The 20,636-nt window shown below is 45.0% G+C and overlaps 1 protein-coding gene across 1 annotated transcript in view; it reads right to left on the minus strand.

Moving 5' to 3' along the window:
* The window catches only part of fra (neogenin protein frazzled), a 356,063-nt gene that overhangs the window by 38,029 nt on the left and 297,398 nt on the right, over window positions 1-20,636 (minus strand). Inside the window, exons 2-9 of the mRNA XM_084607459.1 lie at window positions 16,452-16,620; window positions 15,038-15,183; window positions 13,867-14,151; window positions 11,145-11,298; window positions 5,603-5,745; window positions 2,369-2,644; window positions 779-995; window positions 190-344 (exon numbers count right to left, since the gene is read on the minus strand). Coding sequence (XP_084463585.1) covers window positions 190-344; window positions 779-995; window positions 2,369-2,644; window positions 5,603-5,745; window positions 11,145-11,298; window positions 13,867-14,151; window positions 15,038-15,183; window positions 16,452-16,620 — 1,545 coding nt within the window. The remainder of the gene's footprint in view (window positions 1-189; window positions 345-778; window positions 996-2,368; window positions 2,645-5,602; window positions 5,746-11,144; window positions 11,299-13,866; window positions 14,152-15,037; window positions 15,184-16,451; window positions 16,621-20,636) is intronic.

The raw sequence follows: 20,636 nt of genomic DNA on the forward strand, positions 1-20,636 counted from the left end.
GTGAGGTCTTGGAATTTTATTGTTGGTACAAGCCAGCATGCATTCAAAGATTTAACTCGTGCATAAGCTCTCAAAAGTGAGCCAACCCTTGAACTTTGTGCGCATAAGATGCACTCCCTTGCAGTGAAAAATTGATTCGGAAGTAAAGACTCTGTGAATGTTGTGTCTCTGAGGCAGGAACCAATTCACCTTCGGGATTTGTCTCCACCTCCAGCTCTGGTGAGCTCTCGCCCGCCCCATGCTCGTTATAGGCCACCACGCGGAAGTAGTACTTGGTGGAGGGTCGCAGGCCCTGGATGATGATTTCCTCCAGGCTCTGCCGTGTCGTGTTGAGGACACGTTCACTGTAGCAACACAGAGACGTATGATATGCACTCTGTTGGCGGAAATGACTGCCGTGAGAAACATGCTCAGTCTTCAGAAACATGGTCACCGTGGCATCACGTTTCAAGACAAACGCTCAGTTTTCACGAACTACGATGAAACTTGGTTCACCATAACATAGAACTCTGCAAACACCTATGCATACCATCATTTGTTTGCTAAGAGATTCGTTTACAAAAACCCATGAGACCAAATAAAAACACAAATCGCGAATTAACTGTTATCAGCATAATCAGCCAAGTTAGGTTGTAACGGCCATCTTGTGCAAGCCCTGTGAGCATCAGAAAGCCCACTGAAGGGTGCAGAAGCCACCACTGCTCAGTAGTAATTGATGCTCGTGAAACAATGAGAAAAACATTTTGTCAGCTACTAGAGCGACACCTGGAATACTAACCGAGAGGATCCATCCTCCCTGTAGTAAACGGAGTAGGCCAGGATGTGGCCTTCCACTCTCTCCGGGACAATCCACGAGAGCGTTGCAAAGCGCGTGGACACAAGTCGCGCCGTCACGTCGCGTGGCGCTGACGGGACGTCTTTGCTTCGCTGCAGTTCACCTGTGGTTTCCAGGAAGGGGGTAGTGAAAGCAGCGTGGGTCGCAAGACGAGGCGACTCTGTGTTAGCAAAGCGTATCAGCAGTGGGCCAGCCAAGGATGTTGGTAAGAGATCAAGAGTTTTATTGTGCACACAGGTAGGAAACAGTGATTGGCGTTAGGCTCACAGAAATGCAAAGTGCATTTAGTTTTTACATTAGAAAGAAAGAAGCAGCAAGGAGAAGGAATGTTATCAGATAACAGTAAGAATGAGTGAGTGGTGTGAGTAAAATGGAAAATCCAGACAGACAGAAGTTGACATGCAATCAAAATATATAATTACACAGACAGCAGAGAATTGGCGAAGTAAGCAAAGAAGACAGCAAAGATGGGGAAGAAAACAAAAGTAAACATTTTAGGTAGGCAAATACTTCAAGAAAAAGGCACTTACACAAAAACATCATAATTAATACATAAACAAAAACCTCACAATCAGTACAGTATCAAATATTTTTTTATGTTCAGCTTGTAATCCAGTGCAAGGCCAAAATTTTCATGCACATATTAGGGAGTTTTAGAATAGGGGGCCACTATCGGTTAGAAGGGCAGGGTAATTGTGGGACCACAATGTACACACGCGGAATGGTGCAATGAAAGGGTGGGGGTTGTGGCAATCACTTTAAGCATGCAAACTCACACCTTGCTATTACCTTATTTCCTTAGCCAATAGCATTCCCCTATTCTAAATCTTGCTATTAGGCAGTGTCAGTAGAATTTTTACACCTATATTATGAAGTGCCAGTAGAATTGGAGAAGAAAGATTTTATTTTTGTATAAAAATACCAGATATTAATCTCAGTCTTTATACAGGGGTAGCCACAGAACAATGAATACAGGCCCCCTCTGCAATTACAGCATTTGAAAGTATGAAGTAGTGTCGTCTGCATTGAGACAATATATTTAAAACAAATTCATGTTGTACTTACATGTGGCAAAGATAATCATAAATAAAAACATTTTTCTTCATTACATGTTCCCAGGCTTACAAACATATGTGAGGGTAACGCAGAGACAATACACAACCTCATGCCCGTACAACCAAGTTTTCATATACGCAGCAAATGCAAAGATGCAAAGACCCTCTGCTCTCTTATCTAATGCCTTAGAACTGTCACATACCCAATCTTAAGGAGGTATAACGCACAAAAATATCTATACTTGCAAGACATGCACAACATAAAAGCTGCTGCAGTTCCCTGAGGATTCGCTGCGGGCTATTTTTGTTACTGGCAAGATCTGGTCACCCACATTCTCTCCTTTGCAGTCTATCATATTTATTTATGCCCTCTTAAGAACAATCAAAAAAGCCATTTGCACCTCTTCTTATGCAGTACATAGGAAGTCTTACAAGAACATGAAATGAAATGTTAGACCAGTCCCCTTCCACAACTCACCGGGGTCAAGCACGATGAGCTGGGCTGCAGTCTGGATGTTTCCAGCTGGGTTGGAACCCATGCACTGGTAGATGCCCTTGTCTGCGTCAACCAGCCCCAATATCCTGAGGCTGTTGCCGTTGACAATTTGGAAGTACTCGCTCTGGATGATGGCTTCTCCATTGCGATACCACTGCACTACCGGGTCTGGCTTGCCATACACCTCACACTCAAACTCGACATCCTCTTTCCCATAGGCTACCTTGTTCTTGGGCTTTTTTGTGAACCTTGGAGGAACTGGAAAATCGAAGAGAAAAAGAAGAAACACAACGACAACGAGAAGAATAGCTCAATCAAATTTTAGAACCATGAAACAAGGACGACAGGCATAGCCCAACCACAATAAAATCAAACTTGAATATTCAGCTGCTATAATTAAGTTTCTTGAATGTAACCAACTCTGGCAATAAACTACAACTTCCTTTTTGCATTCAGAGTGCACCACTTAAGACTTAAAGATGCAAAGCATAATATGGACGAGCGAGTTTTGGTTGCAAACAGTTATTCTAAAATGTGTATATAGGTGGTGAACGAACATTTGCCTGCAGGTGCAATATCAGCGAGAAATGAAATGAAAAAAGTCAAATATAGTAAAACTTCTTTGGTAAGCTTTTAAAGATATTTGAGAAAAACCGTATTATCCACAAAAACGTATGATCCAAGAAGCCTAATTATTGATAAACATAGCTTTTCAGCACAGCACACTATAGTGAACTGACATTCTCATTTCATAAAAACTAGTGATGAGCATTTTTTGGTGCAAAGTCTCAGCAGCTTCTTTTCTAGCATTCAAAGAATTCAGCCTACATTTGCACAGTCCTTAGCACAGAAGAACCACTGTAGAGAATTACATCTGTTGAAAACAACTGTGGAAGTAACAGAGATCTCTTCCACATTTCTTTTTTACGCTTTGACCCCTAGCAATGGTGTCCTATGGGGAAGCCACTACAGCGGCTGATTATTGCAGTGTTTTTATTCTTCATGCTGCTTCCCTCATACCCAGCCCACTACTTCATATTAGCGTACCATTACTATAGCAGTTCACAGATGCTTCCCCCTCCTTGCTTCTCGGCACTGGGAAAAAACAGCTGCATTTCTCTTCGTGGTCTGTGCCTGCTGGAATGAGGTTTGCTCCTACGTTAGCACAGGGGCCGTATCCAGTGGAGGTTCCTTTTGGGAACCATTCTCTTTCAAGATGACGTCAGTTTGACGTCAGCAAGGGCGCCACCTCACGGCGAGGACGGGAAAGACAGCGGCCAATCAACGATGGTGCCAGATCGTAGGCGTGTCCACCACGAGCATGTGGCTTTTTCTGGTACCAGATACTTGTACCAAAGTGGTGTTAAGCACGAAATAAATCTAATAATTACATAGTAATGCAAACTAGTGAATAACAGACAGAAATATTCTTAGAAACTTCCTGTTAACAACTGCCAAGCAATTTTCTTGGATCATGAGTACCTTTCTCGCCGCTAGATGGTGTCGCGCGCGTGGCGGCGTCTGCTTCCTCACTCGCTGTGAAGTTTTTGTAAGTTCTGTTTTTCTCTTTCGCACAAAATGGCAAGTATCCTAAGAACGAGGTCTACAACGCCCATAGTATGCAGTCCGAATCACGCTAGCTCTATGACGGAGGAGTTGCTGCCGCCGTTGTGAGTACGAACAAGCTGCTTGATACTGGCACCGCGCCGGCGCATCCGCGCCTGCCTATGTAGCGGGGCAGCGTCCGTAGCCTTATCGGCCGCTCAAGCGTCGTGAGTATGCACAAACTTTCCGTGAATAGCTGTCAATGTAGGACGCAGCCGATGACACATGGAATCCAACCGCACTCTATCCAATCAGCCACCGTCTGCTCCCCTTCCGCTGATGTAGGAGGAGGCAAAAACTTAGCCCGCACACTTACGGACGCGAATTATTTGTCTCTACAACTGCCGGATTCAAATGGTCGCACTGCTGTTGACTGAGAGCTCCCGATCGCAAAGTAGCGATCGAAGCGCGTAGAGCACCTTTGCTTCTGACGGCAGCCCGGCATACCCCTTCGTCCCCACTTCGCTTCGCGATCGGCACACAGCCTTAACCAGTGTTGCCGCAAAACCTCCTGAGACATGTAGAAGGCGGCGTCTCGCTCGTCTTTTTTTTTTTACTGCGTCAGTATACTAAAACCGCAAAGCGCTGCCCCCCCCCCCCCCAAAGGATACCACGGCCGTACTCAAGCAGCTGCGCGGCGCGCGCCGTCGCTCGACTACGGCCATGAGGCACCACAGCGAGCGCAGAGCGGTTCCTTCTCGAAGCAGACCAACTCGTCGCGGTTCCTGCGCCGGCCGGCAAAACAGTTTCTTTCGGAGCGGTGGCCCCGCCCCGTGACGTAGGCGAAAAACGCAGAGCCGCCTCCGGAAGTTTTGGGGGTCACGCCGGATGTGACGCAGCAACCAATTAAGAGCGGCGAAAGGAACCAGTTCCCAAACGAAACCGTCGCTAGATCTGGCCCCAGTTGTTATAAATGTTGCTCCCCTTTAGACCCATGAAATGTAGAGAAGCCATCACTGCAGGTCGCAACTTCTATTGACCGAAGCTTCTAATGCAAACAGCAGATCCAGAAGGAAGGTTGCAGATGAAGGAAGAGTCGTGCATCTGATTTTCACTTCAACAGTGCAAAGACTGCTTAATGGAAGTGTTACTGCATCCTCTGCCTGTGTTTCTTCTGCAGCAGCTAATATTTCTGCAATACCCTGTTCGTGGTACATGTATCCTGTTTGCATTTCATTTGTTGCTGACAGTGCACTACAAGGCGTCTTTGTAACTTATTCGGAGCCGCCATCCACAACAACGTCACCTGAGGGAGCTGCACGCAGTAATTTTATTTCAAGAGGGTAATAATCATAGCTGTCAAATATTTTAAGTGCAACAGATACGACACACAGACAATATAGGACAGGAGTTGTGCAAGTCCTGTCCTATCTTGTCTGTGTGTCGTATCTGTTACGCTTAAAATTTTTGACAGCTATGCAACAACCTGCCCCGCTAAGTGTTTTACTGAAGTAATAATCATATATCAACCAGTAATGTTAATTGAAATCATGAAACTAATTGTCACTGTGCGCATTTAAAGATCACAAATGAGATCCAATAAACATCACTAAATAAAGGAAGGTGAAAAAGAAGAAATGGCTAATCTTATTTTAAGCCTATAGAGCCTACCTTGAACTTCCACAGTGGCACTAGCATCGACCGAGTCCTCATGATTCTCAGCTCGGCACATGTAGGTGCCTTCATCAGCTTCCTGAATGCTCTCTATCTGCAGGCTTCCAACTCCCACTTTCCTGAATCTGCTGTCCAGGAGCCTGCAACAATGAGTAAACAGAAATGCAGGCTTGTCCCTGTGGTACAAAGAAAGGTATTAAAGAACCTGGTTCTGAAATATTTCAGTAGAACAATGTATAGAATGAGCACTAAACTAGACTAAGTACCCATCTGAGTGCTCAGCTATGATATCTGTTTTAAACTACGAAAATCGGTTTCACTTAACAACTGGACAATGGCAAAGCTTTTGCAAGAAAACAGTCCACATCACTGTGCCACCTAATTTCCCACTTCAATAACCTCATCAAAACAATTTGGTATAATGACCCAAGCAACCACCGATGTCTGTTGTACATCCGAGCTAGAGCCGTACATCCTTCACCAAAATTGTACGTCCGTCGGACATACGTATGACCTCTGGTTTCGGACATCCGTATTCGTACGTCTGTCGGAGGTACAGACTATGTCCGTATTTGTATATCCGCATGAGAGACGAGGTGTATGTCCGATGTACGTACGGACAAGTATGTTTCCAGGACATACATTTCCTCGCTGACAAAATTCTGTTTCAAGATTCACACTTGTCTCCAATGCTCGAGATGTGTCCTGCCGAGACAAAAAAAAAAAATTGGGGCCAATTGGGATCTGCAAATGGTTACATCTGGACCCAATATTGGACACCACCTCTCCAATGGATTAGTCCAGTTGGATTAACCAAATGGTTCTGCAAATACCAATTGGGCATTCCAAATAGTTCCAATTGCGTGTAAAATTCCATTCGGATTTTCTAAATGGATGCTCAAAATTCCAATGGGAAATCCAATTAGGTTTGCAACTTCCATTCGGCCCCTGAGATAGTGAATTGTATTATATCCCAAATGATTAGCTAGTTGGCCTAAAAAACTCTGGCACATACACAGCATGGGGCGATTGTCATTATTTCTCGGCTTTCACGCCGCAATTCGTTGTATCCGTTGGTAGCAGCGGTCATGATCTTCAATTGTTACGCTAGTTGAGCCTTAACGTATGTACTACATGTACCACCTATGAATGGATACAGGCTCTTGGCCACGTGTAGTGGCCGGGAGCTGGTGTCGCTCAGCGACTGTCAAAGTTGTTGTTGTGGCTGTAGGAAGAAGGAAAAGAAAATGCACGGGCCTGCTACTGGCTCTGTAGTTGAGCCACCTACGCTGCCTCGTGCAGACAGAAGAGATAAAATAGAGAAGAAAAATATGAGGGAGAGAAAGAGCGTGCCACAACAGCCGTCGTCCACCACCTAAGCGGTGGCAGTGATGACCTATAACAGATAAAGATTCGGTGGCTGGCTAGCCCCCGCCGCAAGCGGCGTTGACCTACCGTCCCAGCTCCGTAGGGCCGGGAACAGCCACCCTTCACCACCTCTTTATATATATATATATACATTCCTTGACAAAGGCCGGACCCCGGCCGAAATGTCGGATTAAAGTTAACTGTTTTTTCTACCGTGCGTCATCTTCTTTACGTTTATGCCCTACCGGACCCATTCGAGCTTCAACCCCCTCCATATACAGTAAAATACCACTTGAACAAACGTCACTTAAACGAAGTATTCAGTTGTACGAACTTTATTAATTTCCTCCGCCGAAGCTCCATTGAACGCTATGCAAACGCCCTTCATTTTAACGAAATTCAATTGTTGCTCATTTCAGTCCTACAAACATTTTCTATAACGTCATCCTGTGTTTCCCACGTCATACTGAGTATTTCAACCAGAACAACGTGCACTTTTTATGAATATTTTGAGAAACGTGTTTTATTAGCGCGTGATGAAAGCTGGCCGTCATTTAGCTCCAAGCTTAACTGGCTATCTAAACAAGCTTGTATCCAGCAGAATCACAGCTATCTTTGCATGCGTAATTGGATCCACAGTCACAGCCATCCATAGCCACAATTTCAGCCCTACAAAGCTTCTTAGCTCCAAGAAAGGCGTACGTATACTTGCTGGTTAATTGTGATCTGCGGAAGGAATGATCTGGTTGGAGGAAATGAATGCCTCTGCTGCCCAGCAGACAGCTCCGCCTGACGAGGTTCACAGGAGCTTGCACACAGTGACCGAGGCCAAGACTGCAGTCCTAAGTTCAAAAGTGCTGCAAAATTTCTGCTCAGCGAACTTTCACTTTAACAAACATTTTCCTAAGGTCCCTTGAGGTTCGTTCAAGTGAAGTTTCACTTATATATATATATATAGGCCTCCCTGTCAAAGCCCCATTCGTGAGCTGTTGTCGTACGGAGCGGAGCCGGCAAATATGCATCGCGAGCCGGCACTGGCCGCCATCGGAAAGCTTGTTTCCACTGCGGTGAGGCCGGCCACATTTTACACCACTGCCCATATAGGCGCATCAGCCTGCACGGCTTCATCATTCACGATGGTCCACGACCCCGTCTTGGCAAACGAAAGCGCCGGATTACCTTGCACTGTGGGTCTTTACAAAAATAGTTTTTTTGCTGTTTGAAATCCCCGCCAGTTCCCGCCAGCCAGCGGCCGTGCTGTTTTGTTGAAAGTTGCGTATTTCATCGCAGCGTGTGTGTGTGGGGGGGGGAGGGGGGAGGGGGACGGTAGGTTTCGCTTGGTTACCTTCACAAGAAAGGGTAACCTATTTAAAGAAATTAACAATATTCAGTAAAAATATAGTGTTAACTTATTACAGCCAATTCATTTCGGCGCATGAATGTTTCTGCCGTAGTTTCGAACCACGTGTCGCTGTGCCGCCGCGGCTCGCGCCAGCAGTTTTTTTTTATTTCTGTGTGAGTGCACGCAACTATGCTCGAATGCCTTCACCCATCTGTGTGCGCTGCAAGGACAACGATTGCGCAGTTGTGCCAGTTCCTAGTGTGAAAGGATTACCCCCTTGGAGCAACAGTGGTTCACGGCGATAACACATCAGGACGGACGACTCCGGCGAAAGCGACCGCGTTTAAAAGTGAGTACTGCGACCGAGCTCCGTGAAAATCTGCGTAGCGAAAATTGTATGGATATGTAACAGCGCAGTGAACCTACTGACACATTTCAACACGAGAGCATTAAGGAGTTAGTTACACCGAAAACCAGGCGTAATCGGCACAGTGGCGTCCGTGTATGTCGAGTGAGTTGGCTCTTCCTCTCCTCTACGCAAACTAGGAAATTGCTGGAGGTGCTATCGCGTTCCACTCTTGCAATCTTGCGAAGCTTATAACCAACCTCATTGTTTTCGTCAACCAAGGTGTTGGGTAAACAGTCGGTCTTCAATAACTTTTTTTTAATATGCTTGCCTTCGCAAGTGGCGCATTTTTTAATGCAAGTTGCAGGTTGCGAGGGCACAGTCTGCGCTGCAGTGCATTACAGTGATAAAATGCATAACTGCTCCTGTACAATGCGATAATCGCCCAAGCTCGCGAGCTTGAAAGTTGTTGTGCACCACTACAAAAAAAAAAAACATTTCAGATAGTGAGTGGCCTTTTCTGTACTTGAAATTATTGAAGCGCGTTATTATCAGCTTATTTTAATTTAGGTATGGTCTGTATGATACTGCCTTCTGAACTTTTTAGCTTATTTAGCTTTATCCTTGAAGCATTGCAGATGAAGCTATGTGATATTCGAAAGATAGCGGGTGACCAGAAAGCTTGGTGTGATGTGCCACGACTGAACGATATAACTGGCGATATAACTAAGGGAAAGGAGGGCAGAACCTCGCTGATATTTGAGACTGCTTGTAACAAGTGTTGTAGGGCAGGTACAATATGAGAAATATTCAATTTCCTCGTTATTGGCCTCCAGAAAACCTCGAGTCAAGGATTATGCCGTGCATGAGCTACAGCTAGCTATTTCTCTCACCTCATTGTGTTATTTTTGACTTAATGTGAATACCAAGACAAAGTTGCCGAGCATTTCAGAAGGTCTACTGAAATTTAGTGTAGGCTTGAAGACTAACCTTTGTTTTTTTTCTTTTTGCAGAAAGCTGTTTGCTTCCACTTCATCACGGAAGATGGATGTGCGCTTCAAGTTTTACGTCATATTGAGGAATTAGATATTTTATAATAAAATATGCCTGTTGTACTTTAAGCTGCTTTTCTATTTTATTGCCTCGTGGGAGCGAAAAAAGCATGCATGCAGCATATATGCGAATATCCGAGAAAGATCTGGGAACGGACGTCCGGAATGGACGTCCATTAGCCAGACAAACATGTCCCTTTGGACGACCATCGGATGGCCAACGGACGTCGAGTGGCTATTCGTGGACGTCCATCGGCCATCTGGAACATCCGAAACAGATGGCCATTGGCCGTCCGATGGATATCGGTGGTTGCTTGGGGACTGCACTTTGTACAAGTAGCATTTAAGCCAGTCCAATGCCTTTGTAAGTCCATCAATGCAGAAAACATTGTTCAACTCATCAACTAATTATGAGCTGATTTGGTTTGATCCATGGAGGCTAATATCCAAAAATGATTCAGGCTATAAAGGGTGCCCCAGTGGAGGGGGCTTAATAATTTCGGCCACCTGCGGTCCTTTAAAGTGCACTGAAATGGCACTGTAAAATGGGAGTTGTGTGTTTAAACTAAATGGTATTGCGGTTGCTATGGCTGGAATTGAGCCCAAGTCTCCCAGCTCAGCAGCTGAGTGCCCTAACCACCATGGTGGGTCAAACTTTGAATTCTGAAAAATGCTGGCAATGAGTGAAATTTGCATCACAAAAACATCGCCTTACACAGACTTTTATACTGAGTTGTGGACTAGGAGACCTAGCAAGCATGCACATAATTCGGTCTAGAAATGTTTAAAACAGTGCCAAATCTGACCACTTAGCAGTATGAGGTTTTACAGTTAACAACAAAGAACATTAAAGACCACAATTACCAGGTCGATGACCTCCTCAATGCTTTGCGACTGTAAAAGATAATAACAAACAGTATTGAAGGAGCCTACATCTATAAACATTCAGTCACTCAGAAATTCCAAATGTGCAGATTTTATTTAAAAAATCTCTTATACAAGAAAAAACAAAGTGTAAACATTGAATTCCTGTGATGATCCATTATGTATTTTTATGCACTACGAATGATGACTTGTACTGAGCAATTTAAATGCACTACATTGGTTGCTCTAAGAAACGACATAAATGTCAACAATGAAAACAAGAAAGGAAACCTAGAAATAAAGAGTCCTGAAAAAAATAATGAAAAGGGTTCAACGCTGCTGAACTGAATATGGAGTAAAAGCGTTAGCTGCGGGTGACCGAGCATTCTTCTTCTTCGCCTTCTTCCCCTTCTTCGCAGCTGTTCAAGGTCATTCGTGACTGTGGCCAAGGACTATGCGACGGGCCGAAATCTGGCATAGTATTGCTTTCGCAATAAAAGAAAGCCATGCCCAACCCCTTTAAAGAAAGGGAGGAGGTTCAGGGGGTGAAAGGAAACAAACTCTTACGACATGTCAATGGTGACACCATCTTTGAGCCAGGTGAGATTGGGGCGTGGATTCCCGTTGGCCGCGCAGTCGAGGGTCACATTGGTCCCCTTCACTGCCACAGTGCTCTTTGGTGCTGCCACGAATGTAGGCGCTGATATCTTGTTCGCATCATCTGTGCGACAACAAAGAGCCAACATGCAGACAGTGTTAAAGCCAAACACAGTATTGCAGCGCGTCATTCAACAGAGACAGCACATATCCCACGTAAGCTGAGTCAAGGACTTAGAAAACATATGGCTTATTCTACGAGAATCAGACTGAGTCAGCGTAATGTTGCCAGTTGCTCAAAAAATGCTGGGAATGTATACTCAGTAATCATTTCATTAGCTAAAAGCCTATACAGTTAAGACAGAGGTATAGGGGATATTTGTCATGGTTGTCATTAGAATATGATGTCACACATACTACTGTTACATAAACTACTTAATTTTCCTAATTACAGTTAAATAAGCTTACAACCAATCCTTCAGACTAGTTGTCTTAACATTAATAGGGCTGTATCAACAGCATCAACTACTCACCTTTCATGTGGCAATTGAAGCTGATATAATAGAGTGTTGCAAGGTATGCAATGTTGCTATGTGTGCACAGGCCACACTTTCCTCCAGAAACTTCGCCGTAGTTGGTATAGTGCACAAAAAGTAACGAGCATGCTTCTGACAGATAGTATAGTTAACCACTGACATGACCAAGCATTGAATAGTGACATTATGAGACCATACGATGTGGCAGGAGACGCCAACTTGGGCAACTCCTTTGAGATGGGAATCAACCCTCCTGAACCCTTGGATCTTGAGTAGACATGTCTCTCTTAGGCCACGCAAGAACGTTTGTACGGTTTTGGGTTTACATCTATGTTGGGTGGCCTTTTACAAAATGTGACAGCCTATGAAATTATGCTAATGGACATACAGTCTGCTAATGGGTATAATATATGTAGAAGTGAAGCATTTTAAAAATTATGAAAAATGTAAATGTGCATTACATGTGAAGTATGTGGGGCACGATGAGTATATGAGCAGTTAGAGCCTACTCTACACTTTCCTATATTAACCATCCTTCATCTAACTCAATCCTTCCCACTTCTTGAATGTTATAAAGGAGGCACTCGCATCAGACCTACTAGTGCAGACAGTGCTTTGTGACCTTGCCTCAAGCAGTGTGCAGAGGCACATTTCTTTTCTGTGTGATGATGATGAGGCTGCCCTCTTTGCAGCAGGTGGGCACAAGTTTTGTACACTAGCCGTTAGGCTCAAAACGTGAAAGGAAGAAATAAATAATTAGTAGAGCTAAGCTTACTGGTTTAGTGCATTAATCAGAGAAACATTAGCGGCATATTAGCAACTAAGATGACTGGATAAACTGGTGTGGCAGTCCTTTTCGTGTCTCGACAGGTGTCTGCCTAGTAAGGCACATTTCACAGGGCCGTTTCAGCCTCTCTACGCTCACGTGAGTGTTCAGCCTTGTTTTGCGGTCTTCGGTTCGATTTCCTTTCTGGCACAGACTCCAGTTACGCTGCTGTTGCAGCTACATTCCATTTTCACTGCTCTGAAGAAATTCCATGGTCAATCTATCAACTGCTAAGCACGGGCGGATGAACTGCTCCAATTTAAACAAGTAGGCCTCGGGCATTCTGTCAAACTGGCTATAAATCGCTCCTGCAGACGTGATGTCATGTCAAACACGTATACGCGATGTTTCACTCAGCGAGTCTATCATGTTTCCACTCCGCATTCGACCGTCAGTTAGACCAGCGCGCAAGCGTCTTTCTCTCCTCGACGAGCGAGCCAATAGTGCTTCGGCGCATGCGCAAGCAGCTGATCCTGTAATAGCGAACTCAAAGGGGATCGCGAAATATTTCGATATATGGATAATTTGATATACGTAAAACACACCAAAAGATGAGCTTCTTGGCAATCCATAAGCATGCATACGGCGTACCCACGCTAGCAGCGCGCTTCCTGCTGCGATATGTGTCCTGCCGGTATACATGGTAGCCCACCGCTCGCCGCGAGTGCAGCGTCTAGCGAGGTGCAAGCGCGCGCATCGAACGTAACTTCGCAACAGACATTAAAAGGAGGAACGCGTAACTACATGCCGTTTTGTGGGTGCACACTCACGCTCTCAGTATTTCATAGTAAGAGGGGGTGTCAGGGCTCACGTCCCGCGCCGCGTGACACAAATGCCTTTGCGGTTAGGGTTAACACTAAAGCTGCTGCAGACGGTGTTTCGGGAAAAGCCACTACTGGTCATAAGAGGCCTAATTCTGTTACTGGTACAGAATGAATGCAACAATAATGTCTCCTTTAGCAGAGAAGCAAGCTATGCGAGAACTGCCGCAAGCATGCAGTCAGCAAGGCTGGCTTCCCCACACAACAACCAGTGCACCGAAATCTGGCTTCCCCGCAGGGCGGCAGTGTTGGGCGGAAAATTATAATTTCAAACTGAAGGCCACTTTTAATCGGGCTCGATGTTCAAATCGTCCAGAGGTTTTAAATCGCTAACGCTGTCAGCAGGCGGCCAAGGCTGCGCACCTACTCCGCATGCGAAAAGTGACCATGTGGCGCCATTAGGAGGAGCGCATCTTGCCTTGCAGGGGCACGGAGTGCAGTTCGATATATCCGGGATTCACTGTATCGTCATTTTAACGACAACATTGATTCAGGTGTCGTATACATACCGTATGAGAGTCCGACGAAGAGGTTCCCCGCGGACGAGACGCGATTCCGGTCAGCGTTTTGAGCGCTGCACTGGTAGGCGCCCTCGTCTGTGGTCTGCACGGCGTCCAGTTCGAGTGCACCACTGGGCAGCACCAGCATTCGCGATGGGTCCAGCCGCAGCGGTTGCTGGTCCTTCAGCCATACCACGTCGGCTGGGGGCAGTGCGAAAGCCGAGCAGGGAAAGTATGCGGTTTGGCCCGGGAACAGCCGCAGGTCGCGAGGCTGCTCGTCGAACCGTGGAAGGGCTGCGAATGAGCGGGGAAGATATGTAGCAAATGCAGAAGAGCTTGTGGGGCAGTATCGGCAGCTGCGGTCGGAGATAGTCCCGATGCCACAGCACGTGACCAATCGAGTCATATGGTTGCAACTCCCACACTCCTTGGGTGCACCCGCCAATCCACATGACTCCGACGAGAGTCAAGAACTCTCATGCATTTCATCCCAGCCGCTGTTGTATATTACATAGGGCATGAAAAGCTATTTACTAAAACTAGAAAACGCACATGCGCAATACGTATCCCATCAATTCTCTTTGCAATGCAAAAATTTTTAACCAATACCTTATAAGCGTGAAACATAAGGGCGATCGAAAATGATGTTCCTCCCTTCCCCCCTCAACTTAGCACATGTCGGTGCGCAAGAAAAAGAGCGCAAAGAAAACAAATTACGACGGCGCCCCACCGCGCCCCGTGCGTCACGCGTCACGAGTGGGCGCGCCCAGGAGATCCCAGTGACGTCATTGGGGAAGCTTGCGAGCGGGGATGTGTCACCGAAATCGGTTGCAAATGGTCGCCAAGAGTACTTCTTAAAAATTATTTTTAAATTATGTGCTGCCCACAGAGCATTTAAATTTGACTCGAATATTCAAGAAGACCACCCCTATAGATTTTTTGCATCAGAAAAATTATCGCAGGTAGCAGTTCAGGGGCCTTTAATAGTGCACTTAAATGCCAACATAAGGGCGCCTCATATAATCACACGCTTGGGAAAAATGCTGTTCACACATTTTGCCATTATTTTCAGCCAATTCAACATGGCTGGGAGTTCACAGTTCCTCATCACTAAAGGGTACGTGGGGACTTGTGCAGACAGTAAAGAGAATGGAATTGAGATATGACGCCCAAAACTTACCGGCCACTTGCAGCTTGGCCGACCGGCTGAGCATGGTGCCGACGTTAGGTATAGAGGCCACGCACTGGTAGACTCCTTCATCAGGACGCTCAGCCCTCGTGTGGTGCACACTCCGGAAGTAGAGAGACCCATTGGACAGGATCGACCTGTCACGAGGGGAGGTAGGAGGTGATCAGAGTGATGTGCACGTTCAAGTTCACCCGGACTAGAACACCCACCCATCACGGTTTCAGTTTTTTGGAAGCTAAATACAATTTTGTCCATCCACCCATGAAACTAATGAAAGAAGTGTTCTCAATCTAGAATAACAGGCCATGACAGCTAGGTATGTAGCAACAAAACGAAGGACTCCACAAGATATTAACTTTTTTCCTCGATTCACTTTCTTTTGGTCACATATATGGCGTAATTACACTCAGTTCAATTAAGGTTGCATGAGACGTAGGCCCAGGCCCTGCTTGTCTGATTTAGTTTCTTATTTGCATTTTAGCTGCTCTTTCGTATTTATTTTTGCTGTGCTTTCCGTTATGATCACGTACGACACTGCATGCCATCATGGAATGGGGTCATACCGAATTAGTATGTAACATATATATCTTTTTCGGCACACAGATATATGTCTGGTCGTCTAAAATAAACCTCTTCAAGACGATGAGGTAGTGTACCTTACACGATAAGAAACTACTTGCTCCAGCCACAGAACTACAGACTCAATATAAGCATTTCTATTATTTAAAGCTATAGATCACTGCCATTAGCATTGCCCTGAATGTCAAACTTTTATCACTTTTAGAGCAGAAGAATTACTTCCCTCATGCAAACCTTAAGGTCATCTGGCGCCGAACATCTGACCCGTCTGACCTTCAAGCGGCGCAGCGGGTGTGTCTGTGATGTTGTCCCACATGACACGCCGGGCCTAATCCCCGCTGTTGGTTCGACGCGCGGTGCCGGTGGCGCTCGCTCGCCTCGCGGAATTACGAATGTGCAGTTATACTAACCACGCTTTCAGCTTCCGTTCTGCATAACGATAGTTCAGCTGAGGTGAACCACACCTGATTTCACCCCTTTGCTGCGAATGCAGGACGAATAAAACAGAATTATTATATTATTATTATTAGATTATAAAATATTCTATATATTATTAGACTATATAGACAAATATAATATTATTTGACTAGTTGACGACAGGCACAGCAAATGGAGGAAATTAGCTGTGGTTCCACTCGGCTGAACTATAGTTATGCAGAACGGAAGCTGAAAGCGTGGTTAGACACGTGCTTAGTTTAAACTACTGCACATCCGTAATTCCGCGAGGAATTACGGATGATGATGATCCGTACATCCATAATGACGTCACGGACACATCCGCTGCATGCTCCCATATATATTTCTGCAATCTAGCGGGCGCGCCCACCTCCTGGGGTCGTTGACGAGGTGTAGCAGTGTTCCTTCCCGTTTCCAGGAGATGGTGGGGCTGGGCTCGCCGGCCGCCGAGCAGTTGAGCAGCGCCGGACCGTCCTTGGCGGCGACCGTGTCCGAGGGCTCCTCCAGGAACCGCAGCTCAGCGAAGTTCACCCCGGTACCTGTGAGGAGCACATACACCTGAATATATGCCGCAAGATAATAATGCACATGCACTGCACGTGCAGTAGGAACGTGAGAATGTGTACTGGTAAATGCCGACAGAAAACAGTTTCATCCCGCGATTATGATGATTAACAGGCGATCGAGTTCGTTTTAGTACAACGGCCCGTCAATCACAATGGCATCCTATCAGTCTTGCCTACAACTTCAACGCTGGCCGTATCTCCGTAAATTTGTGAAGACAGTTGTTCCATATAACTCTACATGTAGTTTACGCAAATAATATTGCTACGAAAAAAAAAAAAAATCCGCGATACATGTGCAAATTCTGCCTCCTCAAACTTGCCATAAACAGCAAACCTTGCTGAAAAATATGAGGGAGGGGCAATTTAGCCTAATTGATTTTGTTTGTTCTTTTTATATGGTTAAACATGTCGATCACCCTTATGTAAACGTGTTGCCGTGTTAAAAATTAATTGTGAGCTTATTGTGGCCCTGCCTCTCTCTTTTTCTGTAGCACTGTTCATGCATTCCTGTTATATATAGGCGAGCTATACAAAACAACTCATCACACTTTCGCACCCTAGAAAATTACTCGACAAAAAGGTGGCCTAGTGCATCTTTTGGGAGTAATCTCAAGAGAGTAATCTCATACCCAGCTTGATGCCATTTAGCAGAGGGCCAGAATCCAAGAGACGCCGTTCGCACGTATGTGAGTAATGATAGCTGTTTTCACTGGGTCCCTGTTGCATTAAATCTAATGAAAAGGGAGATTTTTAAGCAAAATCCGCCCTTGGTGAACCTCTTGCTCCGTACATACCTAATACCGTTACTTAACATTAGCACGATTTCAAAATATTCAACGTCTTCATTACCTCAGTCACAAGCCTATCCTTTCTGCACCGGATTACCAACACCTATGGCCTTGGCGTGGACGCAGGTTACCAAAACTAAATCTGTATTTAATTCAAGTCAAGTCAAGTCACTTTTATTTTCAACATTTTACAATGTTGACGGTCTCCCAGGCAAAAAGCTGTAGGGACAGCTTGACGGGGCCTGGAAACCGGCGGCAGGCAACAGTGACAGCAGTACAAAAAATGAGTACAAGAGATCAGTTGCTACTTGGGAAAAAAAAAAACAAAACTGATATTTTATCACAGACATACAAATGAGACGAATGGAGTGAAAATATAAGTTATATCAGGGTGTTATATAAAGACTAGCGTTTACATACACAAAATATTACAACAAACCGATAATTACAACATGACGGACACAAAACTCAATCTACTATGTATATTACACGCGGTACCATTTTACACTGGAAACAGCAAAACACAGGTCAGCCTATAAACATTGAACGTAAAACTTTGCGTGTTAGTACAGCGTTACTAAGAGTGGATAAATTGAACTTATTTAGCAACATTGGCACTGTATAACTTAATGACTGCAGAAGGTAATTTGTTCGGTGGTGCGGAATTGTCCATTTTTCAGGTGTACGTGTTTTAGAAATATTGCAGCGTAATGTTGCACCCGAGAGCGTAATTAGAAATTCTTTATACTTTTCATTAGCAAAATGGAGGTGGTGGAGAAGATGGTAACTATAAAGAGACTGAATATTGATTATATGATGCTGACGGAATAGCTCGGCTGAAGGATGCAAAAGTGGTACTTTGTTTATGCAACGTATGGCTTTTTTTTCTAGACGCAGAAGTGTACTGATGTTTTGTTTGGTGGTCGTCCCCCATACTAGCGTGCAGTAGTTAAGGTGTGAGCGGAAGAGGGCATGGTACACTTGTAGTCTGACAGACATAGGAAAGAGGTCGCGCGTTCTAAATAAGGCACCTGCAGCAGACGAAAGTTTTTTAGCCACTTGTTCAACATGACTGTCCCATGTCATCTGATTGGAAAATGTCACACCTAGGATTTTATGCTGTTTAACGATATCTATTTTACGGAGACCTAATTTTAGCACCCGACTACAGGCCAGACGTTTGTTTTTAGGAGCAAATAAAATTGCTTTTGTTTTTTTCCCATTTATTTCTAAGCTGTTTACTTCGGACCATTTCAGTACCTTTGACAACGCCCTATTCGCCATTTCAAACAATTCGGCTTCATTAGTTGAGCTAAAGAACAAACTTGAATCATCCGCATATAATACAAATACGGCATTATCATCAGTACGCATAAGATCATTAACGTAGACATTAAATAAAAATGGCCCAAGAATACTGCCTTGTGGGACACCAGATGAAATCGGTTGGAAAGCGGAATAGTAGCCATTAATGTGAACACACTGGGATCGGCCGGCTAGGTATGACTGCAGAAGAGTATTTGTTAGCCCACGGACACCATAATAATCTAACTTGTTAAGGAGGGTTGTGTGACATATTGAATCAAAGGCTTTACTGAAGTCTATATAAATTCCCAGTGTTAACTTATTAGCTTCAATGTTTTTAATGATGATTTCTTTTTGCAGCAGAAGAGCAGATTCCGTTGACCTACCCTTCCGAAAACCATGCTGACAGTCAGATAAAATATTGTGCTTAGTAAAAAAACCGTCTAGTCGGGTGAGCATAATCTTCTCAAGACCCTTAGAAAAGATTGGAATTATAGATATTAGATATAATTGTCATTCGTTTCTATCCGTTACTAACCTCTGTGAGCCAAAGAAATTGAATCCATAGATAATTTTGTCCTCTTCTGCCAGCGATTCGCATCTCTCCGTAAACTTTTACTTAGCGACTCCCCTTTCTAGATTAGGACTTCTTTCAACATTCCAGTTCTCCTCTCCTTCGGGGCAAGCGTCAAGGAACATGCCTTAAAACCAGCGTGCGATTCTATTCATGATTACATAATTTTAACAGGCAGATTCCTATGCTAGGTGAGACTTCATTGCTTTTTCTTTTCCTTTTTATTTTTTTTCGAATTCTAGTTAAACAACCATATTTATCTGAATACACCAGTTCTTGATCACATATATTTAGAATCTACAATGTACCCTGGCCAATTCCCCGCCGTGGGTATGTGCCATTTTGACTGAGTTCATCATCATCATCTGTCTTTGGCAACGCACAGGCCAACTAACAAAAGTTGTCTGTTCTAGTGCACGTTTAAAAACGGCCAATTTATGTTGCCTGCAACATGTGACACCTTATGCAATAGTTGCTTGCACCACTGAGAAAGCCGCGCAACCGCATGGTCCGGAATCGCGTTGTGCTTATTACGAAACTCGCGAGCTTCCTGTGGCATTAAGATCCGAAACCATCGCATGTATGAGCCGGTTGCTTTCGCGATTAGGCTAACCATCCTTCATTTCCGACCTTTTGGAGTGCGTCCCGAATATCAAAATCAGTACACAGAAACCAATTAAGAATCACCAATTGCGACTTTTGTACTAATTAGCTCCCACCTAAAATATCATTTTCTGTCCATGACAGGTCTTTAAAACGGTAAAGACGAAAACGTGGGGCAGTGGGATTGTCATCCCTGCTTTCTTCCACGTCTTGCGCAGGACGCCCCTCGATCATTATTTGGCTCGGTCAGCCAGCGTCGGCGCAATCAGTAGCTGGAACCTTACGCTGCACTGCACCGCGCACACGTAACAAACCACTACGGTAGCATACAGCAGATCAGCGGATGTGTTGAGGTCGTTTCCTTAATGATTACCCCTAACCAGCCGCTTGTTACAGTAGCCTCCGCATGAAAAGGCCCACGCGTGCGGGCGAGTGCACTGCGAGTTCTCCGCCGCGCTGTGCATGGCATGGGCGTATCCCCGAGGAAAGAACAGCGCACCACCGACGTTGAGGAGAGACGCGCATCGCCTACATGCCTGGCATGATGGCATCTCTTGCACTTCGCACCGCGCAGCACGTGGCTTGTGAACACCAGTGCAGGCACCCCAGGGGCGCACACAAAACAGACAGGAAATTAACACGGGAGAAACCGCCGATATGCACTCAATCTGCCACTCTGATCCACCTTGCCGTTGTCAGATGGGAAACAAAGAAACATT

Source organism: Amblyomma maculatum, chromosome 6 (genome assembly GCF_055883805.1).
Source record: "Amblyomma maculatum isolate TAMU_Amacu chromosome 6, ASM5588380v1, whole genome shotgun sequence".
Taxonomy (NCBI): domain Eukaryota; kingdom Metazoa; phylum Arthropoda; class Arachnida; order Ixodida; family Ixodidae; genus Amblyomma; species Amblyomma maculatum.